Here is an 18,050-nt window from a genome sequence, read left to right as displayed (position 1 = left end):
CCCGATTTTTTTATGAGATGAATAAAGCGTTTGCATAGAGTTAGTCCATTTGGAATTCATTTGATGTATCATAAAATAATCTAAGTATATTTTTTAAGCCTGGAGGCTTAGAGGGATTTCATTCCCATCGCTATAAACAGCCCTAAAGCTCCTCACATCGTCCCCAAACCAACACCAAGCCCCGGATGCCCTGCAATGACTTCTTAATCCCTCACTCACATCTCTCATTCATTTAGGTGAGCCAGAACTTTATTCTCTATCCTGAGCCTCTCTCTCCCCTCTGTCCCAGACTGTGCCTAGGGGATGCGGCAGCAGAGAATGACTGTGGGGAGCCACCTCCAGACCCTGAGGAGAGTTCTTGTTTCCTCACATGGATGAACAGTGATTCCAACGTACATGCTGAGAAATCCCCACAAAGAGAAAGCCCGAACTATCCCCTTCCCCAATGCTAACCTTGGAATCCTTGGCCAAGTCTCACCAAAATCTTGGCTGAAAGCACAAGGTGTTGGCCCTTTGCATTCTGGAGGTCTTCAAAGCCGGAAGGAATGGGATTGCCTGAAGGCCGGTCACAGAAACTTCCAGGAGGGCTCCAGGCCAGGAGTGAAGCCATTTTCCGCCTCCCGGCTTGGCTACCTCCCTACTCCACTTGGAGCGCTTCACAGGATTTGCTCTGTTTCCTGGCCTGATAACCCCGACCCTTGGCTTCCCCAAACCTTGGTTATCACAGTGAGGTAGGCAGTTTAATATTTGCTTTTTCATGTCTTCAGGGAAAAAAAAAAGAAATGTCTTCAACTGTGGGAAAGGCATGCCCAGGCTTTTAGGTTAAAAAGACCAGACTTTGGGCTTCAAGTCCTGGCTTTACGACCACTTGCTCGCTCTGAAGCATGAGACTTACTAGTTCACCTTGCTAAGCTGCAGATACCTCAGCAGAAGAGATGGAAATAATACTGACTTTACGGATATAATTTGTGTAAGATCTCTCCATGCCATCCCCTCTTTTCTTTCAGGCAACTGCTAGCCGCCACTCGCTGCAGGACCGCAGTCTGGTTGGCAGGCTGCCCCAGTGCCCGTCAACACCACCTCCCCCGCTTCCCGAAGAAAACACCAAAGAGAAATCCACACAAAGGACAACATCAATATAAAAGAACACTCCGTATATGATTCTCCGTATATGACATTTAAGAAAAACCAAACGATAACGGTGGTGCTGAAATCAGAAAGCAGTAGCCTGGCCTGGGGGGTAAAGAGTGGTGGTACAATGGACTGGAAAGGGGCCAAAGAGGACTTTCCGTGGTGATGAAAATGTACTTAATTTGTTTTGGGTATTGGCTATATAAGAGCACAGAATGATCCAAACACATCAACTAACACTCTAGATCTATACATTTTAATACACGTAAATTATGCCCCAATTTTTTAGCGACTGAGCCACCCAGGTACCTCCCATGCCCCAATTTTTAAAAACTTTGTCATATATAGTTCACATACTCACTTATATAATGGAGAAAGGGTTTTTTTTTTTTTTAACATAAATCTTCCCATAGACTTTAAGACATGATACAAAGGAGAAAAACAGGCATACCTAGATGTGATTCCTGTCTGTGGTTCCTACTATGACCATATAATTTGACATGGCTGGTCAAATTATGTAACTTCCTTATGTGTCACATTCATCCACTATAAAATGAGAAATATTTAGTATCCATCTGAAAATACTGAATGCCCTATAAAAGATAGCCCATGGTAAGTGCCAGAAACATAACAAGCACTTAATATATGTTAATCCCCTTCAATTCCTCTTCCATTTATAAATAGCAAATGGGGTGTAATACTGCAATACTTAAATTCTTTCCCTGAAATGATCACCCCAGTCATCAAAGAAGGGGGATCAGGGAGAAGGAGAAAAAGAAAAAAGAAAAAAACCTAACAAATCAACATTAGAATTTACCCTGAGGAAAAAAGCATGGCTATACACAAGGATTTATCTATAAGGATACTCATGGCATTATTCACAATAGTAAGTACCTGGAAAACTGAACAGAGACTAATTATGAAGGAATATGAAATTTTATTTTATTGTAACTAAAATATATATAGCTTAGATATAAACATAAATATGTATTAGGACAAAAAGCATTTGTCCTAGGTTGTTTTTTTTTTTAATATTTTATTTATTTATTTGACAGAGATCACAAGTAGGCAGAGAGGCAGGCAGAGAGAGAGGAAGGGAAGCAGGCCCCCTGCTGAGCAGAGAGCCCGATGCAGCACTCAATCCCAGGACCCTGAGATCATGACCTGAGCCGAAGGCAGTGGCCCAACCCACTGAGCCACCCAGGTGCCCCAAGCATTCCTAAGTTTTAGTAGGCTATGCACTAATCAAAATTAGGACACAGAAAAAGGAGAAAGTGATATAGTACTCCTTTTATTACAAATATTGAAAAATACAGAATAATTTGTAGCTAACTTCCTACATCTGTATTAAAAGGATTATAAATTTACACATGCACACACACATAACAGAAACAATTAAAATGACAATAACCACATTTATAAAGAACTATACATAAATACATTTTTTTAAGCAAACTAAAATAGAATGAGGTCCAGTAGTGTCAAAGATAAAGAATATCAGAGTTTTTTTGAAAAACACTCTTTGCTAAACTTGTAGCGTCAAATGAAGTAAACCTTTTTTAGCCAAGGTAAAAATATTCCAGACCACCTATCAATTGTTTTAGTCCATACTGACTAATTGTAATAAAGCATGATGACAGACAGAAATATTCCATGAAGCTAAATACGACCAAGTCCATCAATAGTCTTTAAGTCTGTCCTTCCATGATGATAACATCACTACAGAGCGATTCTCCCCACACCTGCCAGACACTAAACACTGCCATCAGCATTCTAAGACACTTGTAAGGAAAGCATTAACAGGTCCTGCCACATTATCTCACTGTGACTATTTCTCCATTACAGGGTGCTCCAGATGATAATTTGGCCTGAGCTAGTTGCTGGTTATCTGGACGTTATGTTCTCAGTAATATTTCTCCAAATCCAAATGTAAACAGTAAGCTAAGAGCCTTAAGACATCTTCAAAAGTACCATTCAAAGAGCTCTGTTTACAAGCAATATTTCTCATAACAGAAAGTTCCTGGGAATCCTGTGTGTCAAAAACAGGGTACAAGAAGGAAGTCTCAAGAACCCCAAAGCTGCCCTTGTTTCTAAAACCACTTAAGTCTTATAGAAACTAATTTCATACTCACTGAAATATTCATGTGCAGATGAAATAGTGCTGTACAAAAGGAGGAATGTTTCATATTCTGAATTTGGGGAGCAAAGGAAGAGTGAGAGGAAAACTAGATTAAAATACTAGCTGGCTAGAAATTGTTTAAAACTTATTTTCCTTCCAGTGCAGTTAACGCACAGCATTACCCAGTCTCAGGTGCACATTATAGGGGTTCAACGGGCTCCACATATTACAGTGCTCATCACGGTAATCCCCTTCCTCTATTGTACCCTTCCCCTCTGGTGACTATCAGTTTATTCTCTGTAGTTAAGAGTCTGTTTTTTCAACAGGTAGAAAAGGCAAAGAACAAAACTGTCTTTAAGGAATATCAGTAGATTCCCCAGGGCTGCGTTCTATGACAGGTCATCAATTTCATCTTCTGCTTCGTGATGCTGTCTTCGGTGTTCTCCATTCTCCTAGTCAGTCCATCTACACATTTCTATTTTAAAAATCAATATGCTGAACTCCAAGACCTTTCACTGATTATTTTAAAAAGATATGTTATGCACTCATTTCTGAGTATATAAATTTTACTTATTAATAAATTCTTGTTCTGGTTGATTGTAAAAAAAAAAAAGAGTCTGTTTTTTAGTTTGTCTCCTTTTTTCCCTTTGTTCATTTTTTTTTTTTTGCGTCCTAAATTCCACATGTGAGTGAAATGATATGGTATTTGTCTTTCACTGTCTTATTTCACTCAGCATTACACTTTCTAGAATCCATCCATGTTTTTGCAAATGGCAAGAGTTCATTCTTTTTTATGACTGCATAGTATTCCATCGTGTGTGTGTGCGTGCGCATGTGCACGTGTGCGTGTGGGTGTACACAAATACATCTTCTTTATCCATTCATCTATTGATGAGTACTTGGGTTGCTTCCCTAATTTGGCTATTGAAAATACTGCTACCATAAACATTGTTATATCTATCCCTTCGAATCAGTGTTTTTGTATTCTTAGGATAAATACCCAGTAGTGCAAATACTGAATCACAGGGTAGTAATATTTTTAACTTTTCGAGGAATCTCCATACTGCTTCCCAGAGTAGCTGCACCAGTTTGCATTCCCACCAACAGCACACGAGGCTTTCTCTTTCTCTGAATCCTGGCCAACACTTGTCGCTTAGCTGGCCATAAATTTAAACTACATCCTAATAATTTTCTTTAGAAAACCAAAAAATTGTCACTTTAGTTCAGGATTAGAATATTTAAATGGAAATCAGAATGTGATTTTTTTCCATGGGTAAAAATTCCTCATGATTAGATTTGCTTGAAGGAGTGAAAAGCTCCATGAACACCAAAATATGTTTGAAAAATCTAAGATAAAAGTTCCATCAAAATATCTCAATATGTGTTACAAGAAGTTTGCGGGGGTGGGGGTAGAGTGGGGTTTCTCTTAAGACTTCTTTTTCCCTTTTCTGAAAAATGCTCAAAATGCATCTCTATGCGTTCAGAACTAAGGTTGGATAAATGGAAAGAAAAAAGTAATCCTTTGTTATAGAATCATTCTTTACATTAAATAAGCTTTGCTTCCTCTTTTGGTCTTCATTAAAAACTTAAGAAAAAACATTTTTACTTCAAAATGAATTGTATTGACTGAGAACTGTCCAGAATTCCACAGAATACACTATTGTGTGAGTCTCTTCAATATTTTTCAGGCAAGCCTACTGAAGGATTTCTAAGCATGTGTTCTTACAATTCCAATGAATTAGTTTCAGTATACAACATGCAAAATCAACAACTGAAAGTTTCATCTTCAGAATCAAACACAGGTTATTTTTGCCAGAGTTTTCTCCTTGGTATCTGTCACTGTGAATACCAATATATTATTCTAAATATCACTTCTCTCCCAGTACAGTTACAGATACTCAAATACACCAGTATTATTCTAGACATGTGTAAGAATTTATTTCCATCCTGAGAGAGAAGGAGATTCCTAAGCTGGGAATGGTGGGAGAGACAGAAGAACAACTGAAGATGGTCAATACATTTCCAGCTAACTTAATTACAAGAGACTGGAATGATCAAGGCTAAACCTATTTTACTCTAAACCATCTTCAGTAAAGCAAATGTTTCATTTTGTCTCACCTTTCTTTTGGAATCGAGTCCTCTCGGGTCCAACATAGCTAGATGGCATGGCATATTTGATACATAGAAGTCAACTGAAATCAGCAATATCTTGATGACTTTATAATTCTTTATGATGTGGAAGTAACAGCTTTCAGAACAATCTTTGAACAGTTATTTTGATAGCATTAGTTTCCTTAAAACAAAGCAGGAAGATACATACATATGTTCCAGAGTCCAACATACCTTATGAATGTCCAAATCTATCCCATAAAGCCATGATAAGAAATTAGTTAATACACATCGAGTGCTTAGAATAGTGTCTGGCACACAGCCAGCCCTCAATACGTGATAGTTATTACGACTCTACCATGCCCCACCTTGACCTGCTTTATGTGCCTTGAAAAGCACAGGAGAATAAGTGAGAGATAAAAACAGAAAAGACCCCGCCCCCACGTGCTTCGTGCTCATGTACCATAACCACTCAAGTCCATCTCTCACAGAAGAGGGGCCTAACCTCTTCTGTTGGGTTCCTTATATAAAACCAACTCCAAGAGTGCCAAGCATAGAGGGATGATCAGTATTTTCTCAGTAAAATCCAAAAAGCTAGTCTGGTAAGTCAATTATTACTAATCCTTAGGAAATCTGAAGGATTGCTGTGAGTTAAAACATGGATTCAGGGGGGGAATTCCACCAGCAACAGAAAGAAAACCAGATCAGTTAGAGACCAGGAACACATGAGAGAAGATTAATGGGATGAGACTGACCAAGGAGTCAGTTCTCAGACACCTCAGGCAGACATGACATCCCCAGCAGCAACACTGGCAGGGCGACAACTTGGGAGTATCAACCCTTCCAGAACTTCACACCCCTTTCTGATGTGTGTGTGGTTTATTCGGCTGAGCCTACAGGACTCCTTTAGGTTCCCTTCCTGCTCTGATGGTTTATAATTCTAAAGAGTGCTGGGGTTGAGCCAGTGGTGGTGTCTAAATGAGGAGTGCCGGACTTGAATGTTTTGTGCACAATTGTAAAATGTGAAAGAAAAAGAACCCAGAATTTATTTCAAGTATAAAATGGAATAAACTCCCAATATAAACTATTTACATTCTCTCTGAGACTTTAGGAACAGGCTTCAGAATGCTTTCTAGTAAAGAAGGATCATTTTAAAAATTACAGTTGAAGTAAATAGGAGATGAGCACTTTGGGATCTCTGCCCCATCCTCAGTGGTTTGGTAACATACCAAGATCTGTTCAGAGCCTCATCTGTACCCTTTGTCCACAGGCTAAGTGTAGAAGAGAAAGAACTGCCTCCACCGAGAATTTCAGCTCTCTTTACAGGACTGGCAGGAAACCATGCAAATAGATCTGCCAGGGCTCCTAGCTTCTCTCAGATGTAAAATTCAGCTCTGCCTCCATTCATGTTTTAATTGATCTTTATGCTATAGAATTCAAGTCCCTTCTTTCTATAATAGAAGGTCAATATACAATATTTAGAAAGGACAGAAGGGTAAAAGAAAAAGAGACCTGATTCAAAGGGGTCAACATACGTCCTGGAAGTAGGTACATCTTTCTACTCGAAGCCAAAGATCTTTCAAGTGAATGTCCCAGAAGCTGAGCCTTGAAGTAACATGGCCAGTCATACAACTGAGCTTGCAAGACCATGCATCTAGGTCGAGGACTGGGGCTACAGGGCAGGGCCCAAATAAGGTAAATTTTGAAACAGCTGGAGTACAGACAATACTATGTAGAAATAGTAAGGTATTGTCATATGTCAGATGTTATTTTTGCTTTTTCATAATTTCAACTTCATCATTTTATTTTTTTAAAAGATTTTTATTTATTTATCTGACACAGAGAGAAAGGCAGCAAGAGAGGGAACACAAGCAGGTGGAGTGGGAGAGGGAGAAGCAGGCTTCCTGCTGAGCAGGGAGTCCAATGTAGGGTTCAATCCTAGGACTCTGGAATCATGACCTGAGCTGAAGGCAGACGCTTAACGACTGAGTCACCCAGGTACCCCCAACGTCATCATTTTAAATAGCATGTGCTGATTAATGCAAATAAAATGTTGTATTTTCAAGCCCCCTGACTTTGTAACCCCGAGGCGTCTACACAGCCTTGTCTGTGTACAATCTTCAACCACAAGATGACAAACACAATGGCTTCAAGTCTCCTGTGTTTTCTGAAAGGATCTAATACTTTTTTGGACAGTGTTAGACTTAACCATTCTGACTTCATCTCACCAAGAGGACCATTTCACTAAACACTGCAAAGAAAACATTAGTCTTCATTTCTGGATTGTTCAAAACATCTGAAAGTATATAATAAATGCTTGTTCAATGAGTGAATAAATGAGCATGGGGCTTATTCCAGCTATTCCACTGAGATAACCAAAGCAATAAATCACAACAAACATCATTCTGACTGTATGTACAGAAACCACATATCAAATATTCTTAACTAAGTCACAATAACATTCAGTCTATGACTGCACAGACATATTTGACATTGGAATGTCAGAATATGTAACGAAGAATATTCAACTAGAGGAAAAAAATGCTCATTTTATATATCACATGTGTTTAACAAAATTTTCCTATGTATAGTCAAAGAAACAATTTGTATCACTCAGATGATTCTGGTCACCAATTCTGACGGGACACAGAAGCGTGCAGGGTTGGGGGGTTCCCCACACTACCAACTCAATTCTGACACTATTTTCCCAGAGAGAGCATCAGATCCCACAGATGGAGGTCTCAGTCCTGTAAGACTGCCAATTGCTCCACCTCCCCACTCCACATGCCAGCCCCAAGTCCAGGTTGGCCCTTATACTTTAGAGACTGGAGGTTCCAAACCCCACCTTTGATTAATTTGCTAGAGCAGTAAGTTCAGAGAACTCTAAGAAACATTTGACTTACTAGATTACCGGTTTATTATGAAAAGATGTAACTTAGGTACAGCCAGACGGTAGAAGTGCATAAGGCAAAGTATGTGGGAAAGGGCATGATTCTTGCATGCTCTCTCGGGGTGCACCATTCTCCTGGCACCTCCACGTGTTATCCAACCCAGAAGCTCTTCGAACCCTATCCTGTTGGGGTTTTTTGGAAGCTCAGTTACACAGACATGATTGATTAAGTCACTGCCATTGGTGACAGAGTTCAATTTCCACACCTACTCCCTTCCCAGGAGGTAATGGGGGGAGAGGAGTGGAGGTTATGAGAATGAGAGTTCCAACCCTCTAATCACATGGTTGATACCCTGGCAACCATCTCCATCCTTAGTGCTTTCCAAAAGTCACCTCATTAACACAATTCAAGACACTTTTACGGCTGTCTTTGCTTAGGAAATTCCAAAGGTTTTTGGAGCCCTGTGCCAGAAACCACAATCAAAGCCAAATACATATTTAGTCAATATCACAATCATATAATCAAGCACGAACATCAATCACAAGTTGAAAAAACAAAATATGAATATTTTACCTGAACGTCTTTGTATTTGTCTCGTAAGTCCAAGAGCCGGTGATAAGCTTTAATGGCTTCTGAAAATTCCCCAACATCAGTGCTAGTGAGAATGTAGTTTTCCCAGATCTGCCAGTGTTCATAGTTGCACTTGAGAGCTTCTTGCAAAGTTCTAAAAGCTTTTTCTCTGTTGAAGGTCAGATTTTAAAGAGAATGATAATGAATAATCATAGCTAAAGAAACCACAGCTTCAGGCATAAAATGCTAATGTGAACTTCCTGTCAGTACTTAGTCATTCATGTTAATAAACAGAATTTGAGACCCAAACAACCCCAAACCACCTCAAATTTCCCTAAAAATTTTTTTAAAATTTTAAAGGAGCTCATACGGGACCATTGAATCACTGCCTCTGAAGCTAATAATACACTATACGTTAATTGAATTTAAATTAAAAATTAATAAAATAAAAATTTTAAAGGAGCAAGAAATTGCAAAACATAAACAGGTAGAAACGAAACAAGGACAGGGAGATGTAAATAAAAACCAGTTGGAAATTTTGGAATTGAAAGAGACATTTGAAACAAACAAAACCTCAATAGGTGACACAACACTAGACGGCACACAAGGAGAAAACTGATGAACTAGAAAGCAATAGTGAGAAATCCACAAGGAATGCAGATTAAAAAATAAAAGAGGGGTGCCTGGGTGGCTCAGTGGGTTAAAGCCTCTGCCTTCAGCTCAGGTCATGATCCCAGGGTCCTGGGATTGAGCCCCACGTCAGGCTCTCTGCTCAGCGGGGAGCCTGCTTCTTCCTCTCTCTGCCTGCCTCTCTGCTTACTTGTCACCTCTGTCTGTCAAATAAATAAATAAAATCTTTTAAAAGAAATAAAATAAAAGAGCAAAGAAAGAGGAAAGTATGAGAGGCTTAAACATACATTTGATAGATATGCCATCATAAATAGATACAGAAAATGTCAGGACAAGGTATTTGAAAAGATAGAGCTGAGCATTTCCCACAACTGAACAAAGATGGAAATTCTATGATCAAAAGTATATTTTTGTACGAAATTTTATAAATAAAGACAAACAACACCTAGGTATATTGTATGAAGTTGCAAAACATAAAGATAATCCTAAAACCTACAAAAGAATGACAATGAGAATGGCAGATATTTCATTAGCAACAAAAGATGTAGAAAACAAGAGACTAGTACATGTAAAGCACTGCATGAAAATAATTGTCAAGCCTAAAATTTTATAACCAGCTAAACTTACTATTCGAGTAAATGAGAAGTCAAACACTTTCAGATGTACAAGGACTAAATTTATCATCTACTCCCCCTAACTTAAAAGAACTACTGAAGTACCCTCTCTTGCAAAAATAAAAGGGAATTCAGACAGAAAGGGATACAATAAATGATCGATAGTGAGAACAGAAATTGATGAAATATGTCATTATATTTAACAAATTATTGAGAACAAAAATTACTAGTTGTTTGTGGAAAAAAAGTATAACTGACCATAGTCTCCAAAATTAAATAAGAAATCAACAGTAAATAGCTAAAGTATATATATGCCTGGAAACTTAAAGATGCACTCCTAACAAAAAAAAAAGAAAGAAAGAAAAGAAAAGGAAACCACAGTGAGGAAACAAAGAGACTCATATTAGAAAATAAAAAATATTTAGAACTTTGAAAATACTATATATCACCAACTGCAGGACATAACTAAAGCAGTATTTTTAGAGGGAAATTTGTGATCTTAAGTGCATTTATTACAAAAAAATGACAATAAATTAGTAAAAACATTCAACTTAACATTATAGAAAAAACCAAACTTAAGAAAGAAGAAAATAATAAATTAAATATAATGAAAGAATAGAAATGATTAACAAAACCAAAAGCTGCCTCTTAGGAAAAAAATGAGACAAATGTGTAACTAAATTCCATTTAGAATAAAAGAAAACGGCACAAATAAGATTAGTAATTTAAATAATTAAATTTTAATTTAATTTAATTTAAATAAATAATTTAAATATTTAAAAAATAAGCAAATGCTATGAACAAATTATACAAATGAGCTAAAGAAACAGAAAGCCAGATAAATCAATTAAAATTAAAACAAAGGTAGGCAATTTTACAGAAGAGGCATACCAAACCATCAAGGAATTCTTATACAAGCCACTTCAGAAAAGAGAAAAAGACCATTAAAACTTGATACCAACAAGGGAATCAACAGAACTTCATGTCACCTTGTCTAGAAGTTTAACATCTCAGCAAACAAAAAGATGCTTAATGCTTTACTCCCCTGTCTGGACGAGATTATAATTCCTTTATGGAACATGAATATTTCACTGGACAATTACAGTAACCTTCTTCAAATGTATGCTGTCAATCTGCTTTTCCAAAGCCATTTTGAGTTTGTTAATTTAGGACTACCAGCTCCACCTCCGTTTCCTTGCTGAGCCCCACAGTGTTTCATCAAGGCATCTCCTCCTCCATGACTTTAAGGCAAATTTTGGAGGGGATAATGGAGATTCTTCTGGCCATCCCAGGCCATTGCTCTGAGAATCACTCCATGAAGCATTTAATCGATTTCTAATATACCTATGGTACCAATCAAAATAACGTCCTTATAGTCAAGTCCTTTTTAGTCTTCTCATTAGCAGCCAATTCACTGCAGTTTAATTTTTTTATTCTCTACATTAAACAATTTACCTAAAGTGGTTATCAAACCTACTGATTCATTTATCCCTTGGCCCACCATCTTTCAGAGTTAAAAATGAAGGTACCCTTGCTGTAACCCTTCTTCAAATTTAGCCTTGAATTGTTTGGGGGGGGGAGAGAGAGAGAGAGAGAGAGTGTGTGTGGTGTATCTTTTTCCCTTTCCTGGTTCTGCTCCCTACTCCCATCTCCCACGTAACAACAACTGCTCAGCAGTCGTAGACTGAGATTGCAGTTCTCCCATCTGCATGGGGGTGGGTGAGGCTGGCCTGTTGGCACAGAACTTGACAGGCAGCAGTGTAGGCAGGAGCACTATCCTTTGCCCTACATGTCCTCTCATCCATTGACCACAATCTCCTGGCCTTGGAAGTTTTTGCTATGAATTCCTTTTTCCTAAGTGTGGCTTCTTCGTAAGGATCTTCAGTTCAGGATTCACTTATCTAGCCCACAATGGTTGTGACACTGTGCTATAAAAGTTAAAGATGGAAGATTTTACCAAAGGACAGGCAGGGATACGATGCCCGGGGAACCAGATGAAATAGCAAAAAGAGCGTGTTAGTGAAGAACCCTGGGAGAGCAAAGGGACAGACAAGATGGTTAAAGGGTCCCTCTTAGGCATGGACAGGATTGTTTTGAGAGAAGCGGTCATAATTTACCCCTGATGTAACAATCTCATGAGTCAAAACTGAGCTATGTCTGGAACCGCAGCAAAGAAAGGAAAGAGCAAAAAGGCAAGAATAAAGCGGTGATTCACCTTTGACCTTACAACCCCACTTTTACACAAAAACCTATTTGTGGAGTTGCAGGAAGACAAGAAAGCACCAAAAAGAAGTTGAACAATGCGCAGTTCCCCCTATGAGGGAAAGTGGAATTCTTAGGGTTAATGGGCTGGAAAACAAGGTAGAGTATCAAAAGCTTCACTACATAGAGAGTTATCAGGGTTACCAGAAAAACCCACTGAAATCACTCTACAACTATGACAGGGATTTCCCCTGCCCCTTGCTTTAAACCAAAAGGTCCCTAGGGAATTTTAACACAATCACTTGCAATCAGGAACATAATACTATTTTCCAAAGAGCGCAGTAGAAAAAACAGTACTTTATTTATGTAGCTTGTCATCCAAGTGCAGCAGAAGTATTTCAGTGTAATGTGGATTTAATGATATCTTCAGAAGTATCTTGTGAATCCACAAAGAAAAATTAAATTAGGTTTGCAAATAAGGCCAAATGAAAATGGAAACAGATCCATCCTCTCCTTCATTTGCTAAAACTCTCGCAATACCAATCCTTGTCTCTTCCCTTCCTTTGGCTTTTTATGGCCGGTCAAGAAGGCCAGTTGGTTGTCCCCTTTATAAATTGGCATGTGCCCCTTTTTTTCCAGACTAGTTATCTCCCGCCTGGACTGTTACAGCAGCTGTCTCCTGACTGCGTTTCCAGCCCCCAGTTTCCTCTCCAGTCTGTCTCACACTGCCACCAGATAAATCTTCCCCAAATGCTTCTTTCTTCATGAAACTGCCCCCACGGAAAGCTCTGGCATCTTACTGCCAACGGGACGATCTCAACTTGTTAGTCAGATCATCAGAACACACTGCAATTTGACTCCAACCTTCTCTGTCTCTACAGACCTCACTATAATCCACGGCTGGTGTAGGTTACTCGCTCTGCATGTGATCACATTTCCCTTTGCCTGAGCGGCTTCCCTCTGTCCCATCTACCCCTTCTTCAAATTTTAGCTTGAGTCCTGCATTCTCTCAGAGGAGTTCCGGAACTAAGACCATAATCCTTCTCTCTTCTGAGACCCACACACAGTGTCTGGCATAGATCGAGGGTTCTACAAATATCACGTACGGTTATTATAGCTCTCCTTCTATTCCCCACTTGATATTTACCATGCACGACTTCTAAAATAACACAGCCTGATATTTTACTTTTTAAATCTATAATTCCTGAAGACACTGGTTCACATTTGTATTTCTCAGTAATACCTAATACGCAGCAAGCAATCAGGAAGAATGCACCAACTGAGTTGACCAACGACAGGTATGCATCCTCCTGTCGTGTAATGGAATTAAGGATGCAAAACGTCAGTATCAAATAAGATTCCAAATAATATTTCTTATTTTATTACACAGTAAATGCTTTAGAAAAATAAACTACATTGAGAATTCAAATGGCTATAGTAAGTCATTATAATTCAAAGGTATGGATGGGCCTGGGGGAAAGGAGTAAAGGCACTAAGTTCAGTGGAAAAAAATCTTGTTCATTTTGGAAACTGAGTTCTTCATATTTGTTTGATGTACTTACTTTTGTTTTAGTCGGATATAGGAAGTTGATAAATTGTTCCAAGCTTCAGCATTCTGAAATGATAGAGAACTCAGTTATAGGCTATTCTCGTTTAGGTAATAGCATAGTTCCTACAACCCAAAGTATAACATATTTTTCTAGTCCAAGAGGTGCTCTTTACAATCTTTACAATTTTCATAAGGTATGTTTAAGGTATATGAGAAAATGAAATAAATTAAAATTAACTTTATAATTTAAAACAAAAGTACTCAAGAAACTGACATAACTATTATAGCACTCAGTTGGAATTTAGCTAAGATTTCCAAATTTAAATTTCCAAAGTAACAGGATAATCTGCAATATAATTTACACAGTATATAGATTTATTACAAATTCAAGGTGATGCAGAATATTATTTATCATATCTTAAAAGCCTTTGCTATTTTACCATCATCCTTCATCAGATAGGAGAAGAAAGAAGTATGTGTTCTCTAGTGTTATTTCTAAGTATTTCATCAATCAAACGTACTTCTCTACCTATTCCTCTGTGCCATGACAAAAATAAAGTCATTACATAAATGTTGAATGATATGAATTATGTTTGTTCCTCTCTGTTCAGTTCTTTATAAAATATAGAGTATATAGTTTTCAAGTTCATATGTGTGATTTAAAAATTAATGTCTGCTTGCAGACATTGCACAACTAGTATCAGACTAGGCTTATTACCATAAAAAGCTACAAGCTGGACAAAATTTAGGGAATAGTTTTTGAAAAGTCACACAACAAACAGCATGGGGCTATGTATGACCCTTGAGAGATGGTAAACTGAGAGATATCTCAACAATCAACCTATACTTCCATCTAGAGGCACTTTCAAGGCTCAGTACAGAGAGGTAGAAACCAAAAGAAGCACAGCAAGTCTTGCTGGGATAAAGAAAGAGACCAGAGTTCAGGACTCAAAAGCTCGCCAGAACTTGCTGGGCAAAAAACAGGGAAGTGAGATCTGTGCAGAGAATAAGCTCCAGAAACATCAATAAGTTTCTCCTTTAGTCCTTGGCTGAATATTAAGCTATATATGTGCCAGGTAAAACTTGAGGCCAGGCAGAGGGCAACTACCAAAGAGCCATGAACTGAAATGGAAATTCTGAAGGACACACAATGTTAGGAGCTCTTTAATTTCCAACCAGCCAGTCCAACCAATCATATATCCAATAATGAGGACTTCTATCCAGGATGTATAAAAACCTCCTATGACTCAACATAAAAACAACTAACCCAATCTAAAAAGTGGGCAAAGGGTATCAATAAACATTTATCCAAAGATGTGACACAAATGGCCAATAAGCACATAGAAAGATGCTCAACATTGCTAGCCGTCAGGGCGATGGAAAAATGAAACCACTACGAGATGCCGCCTCCTTGAATGACTTGAATCAACAAGACAGGTAACAGCAAGTGCTGGTAAAGATCCCGAGAAACTAAGAGCCCGCACATCTGCTGGTGGGTATATAAAATGGTGATTCATAAAACAGTCTGGCAGTTTCTCAGAATTCTGAACACAGAGCTAACACACCCAGGAACTCTACTGGGAGGTACATATCTAAGAAAAACAGAAACGTATGTCCACCTAAAAACTTTTAAATGACTGTTCATAGCAACCTAATTTATCATAGCTAAAAAGTAAAAACAATCGAAATGTCCATCAACTGATGATCAAACAGGTAATGTGTGATATACCCACATAAAAGAATATTATCTGACCACAAAAAGGAAAAAACTACGGATACAAGCAGCAGCATGGGTGAACTGTGAAAACACAGAACAAAGTGAAAGAAGCCACGACAGACCACAGAGCGTGTGATTCCATTTATACGAAACGTCCAGGATAGGCAAATCTAGAGATAGAATGTACTTTAGTGGTTGCCTGGGGCGGGAGGCAGAGGGCGGGAAGTGGAAAGTGTTTGGAAGAAAGGAGGAGTGACGGCTAATGAGTACAGGGGCTTCTTTTTATGAAAACGAAATGTTCTGAAATTGATTGTGGCAATGGTTGCACAATTCTGAATATATTAAGAAATCCTCCTTTAAATGGAGGAACTATATGGGGTGTGAATTATTTATCATCTCAGTAAAACTATTAAATATAAAAAGACTGTAAATGAAAAGAACTTTCTAGGAATGCAATTAACATAGGCAGCACATGTTACTGAATGACAAAATCGATGTGATATTTTGCTATATACCTCAGGTAAGTATAATTTTGCCTAAAAAACTGTTGCATCAAAATTATTCCCATGAAAAACTTAGCTATTATAAGAAGAAACTTATTTCTAGATTTATAAATCATTTACTTAATGTGTGACCTTCTGTCAAAGGTATACTTTCTTCCAACACAAAAGGAACTGCTGTTCTTTCATTTTAACATAAAATAATAGAAAATTGGAATTTTTTGCCTTCTTTTATCTTTTTTTTTTTTTTGAGAGAAGACCATTTAACATGAGATCTACTCTCTCTACAAAATTTTAAGTATACAACACAGTACTGTTAACCACAAGCTCCATGTTGTACAGCGAATCTCTAGAACTTACTCATCTTGTAGAACTGAAACTATATGCCCACTGTAATTGCTATTCTGAACTACAGTACAATCCAAGTAACTCAGAGAATATCGAAGGGCTGTGAGAAGGAAAGCAGACCGAGAAAACTCACGTCCGGTTCTAGAGTCACGCAACGCTGAAATGCCTTCGCTGAACCTCTGTAGTCTTCCAAGGCCAAATAGGCACAGCCAAGAGAAAACCACACCCCCAGCTGCAAGGACAAAAGGTCAAAGTCATTCAAACACATAGAGATATTTATAGGATATTTATTTTACACTTTACGTTCATTTCCATTTGGGAAATTGAGGGGTGGTGGTGAATTTTTTCATATAATTTTCAAAACTAATATAACACCAAAAGCATGTGTAGTATCACTGCACATCTTTTCTGAGAAAGACCATTCTTTGTGTTAACCAAACACCATGAATGCCATCCAGAGCTCTATCGATAAACCCTCATACTATGAATGCGGGATTAATCTAAACTTTTTACTGAGTGTCAACTATCACAGTATCAGCAGATTCACAAGGATAAATGTATGACAAACTTGAGAAGAAGAAAAACTCTTGCTTTCATCTTCAAGTCAGTTCACAAACAATTCTGCAGTTTAACCATGAGCAACTCATATATCTGCTTAGGCATGCCTGAAAATAATTTGGAGAAAAGCAGGGTGGGAATCTGGATTACTGACCAGCCATTGAAAATGGAAAGCCCGACTTGAGTCAGCAAGATGTGTTAGCAGAGACATTTAGAAAAAAACAGGTGAATTAGGAAGTAGCTATTGAAATTACAACAGAATTTTTCATATCACAGTGTTTCCTTAAAATTCAATAGCCTCTATCAAAAGGAAGATAAAACCGATAAAAATTCAATGAAATTAGTCAGAAATGCAGCTGTGGGGGTCAAGTTTGCTTTCCTTTCGGATACAGTTAGTAAGGGCAGCAGGAGAAGGCGGCTGAGCGCTGGCTGACTTGCAGGACAAAGGCAGGGAGCAGGCAGACAGGTTTGGTGGCACCCTTCAGGGTGGGAAAGGAAGTGAGGTGCTCTGTTATCTGTCCTTCCGCTAGGCAGTGGCGAACGCGGCCCACACATCCCTCCTCCCCCAGCCATTTCCACAAAACCTGTTCCATATGGCTAAGTTGAGACCTGAATGGTTTTTAAGCAGATAAAGATTTTTAGCCCGATAATTAGAGATAAGGCCTAGAAAGCAAACATCCTTGGGCAATTTAACACTTTGCCTTGAATTCACAAGATGCTATAAATAACTGCTATCAGGAGCCTTTATGGAGAACAGATTTTGTTCGAGGGATAGGTACTGGCTGAAAAGGGGGTGGGTATGTGTTTGCGGGGGAGGGGGAAATGCTAGAGATACTAGGTTGAAGTGAAGTTAGAATTCACTTTTTCAAATCAAGAGACTACCAGAAACTGAAAAATGACCTCATCACACCTTCTTTCTGTCAATTATTTACAGAATGGAGAGACCAAACCACCCTCAGTGATGATACGTTCTGAGCGGGCCTAAAGTCTGATGCTAACTTATAAACGATACATAAAACAAGCTCTCTAACTTCTAACCAAGGTCCAAGTTTCAACATCTGTGTGTTATAGTTCATCAGATACAAGGTACACCTTTTTTTCACCTTTTAACA

General features: G+C 38.3%; 1 protein-coding gene across 1 annotated transcript in view; it reads right to left on the bottom strand.

The window, feature by feature from the left end:
• TTC27 (tetratricopeptide repeat domain 27) overlaps positions 1-18,050 on the bottom strand; it is a 171,024-nt gene that overhangs the window by 19,150 nt on the left and 133,824 nt on the right. Inside the window, exons 14-16 of the mRNA XM_045079240.1 lie at positions 16,514-16,612; positions 13,829-13,881; positions 8,824-8,989 (exon numbers count right to left, since the gene is read on the bottom strand). Coding sequence (XP_044935175.1) covers positions 8,824-8,989; positions 13,829-13,881; positions 16,514-16,612 — 318 coding nt within the window. The remainder of the gene's footprint in view (positions 1-8,823; positions 8,990-13,828; positions 13,882-16,513; positions 16,613-18,050) is intronic.

Source organism: Mustela putorius, unplaced genomic scaffold (genome assembly GCF_011764305.1).
Source record: "Mustela putorius furo isolate JIRA1106 unplaced genomic scaffold, ASM1176430v1.1 tig00000281_pilon_pilon_pilon, whole genome shotgun sequence".
Lineage (NCBI taxonomy): Eukaryota > Metazoa > Chordata > Mammalia > Carnivora > Mustelidae > Mustela > Mustela putorius.
Note: the sequence above shows the minus strand (reverse complement) of the source record. Positions and strands in the feature narration are given on the sequence as shown.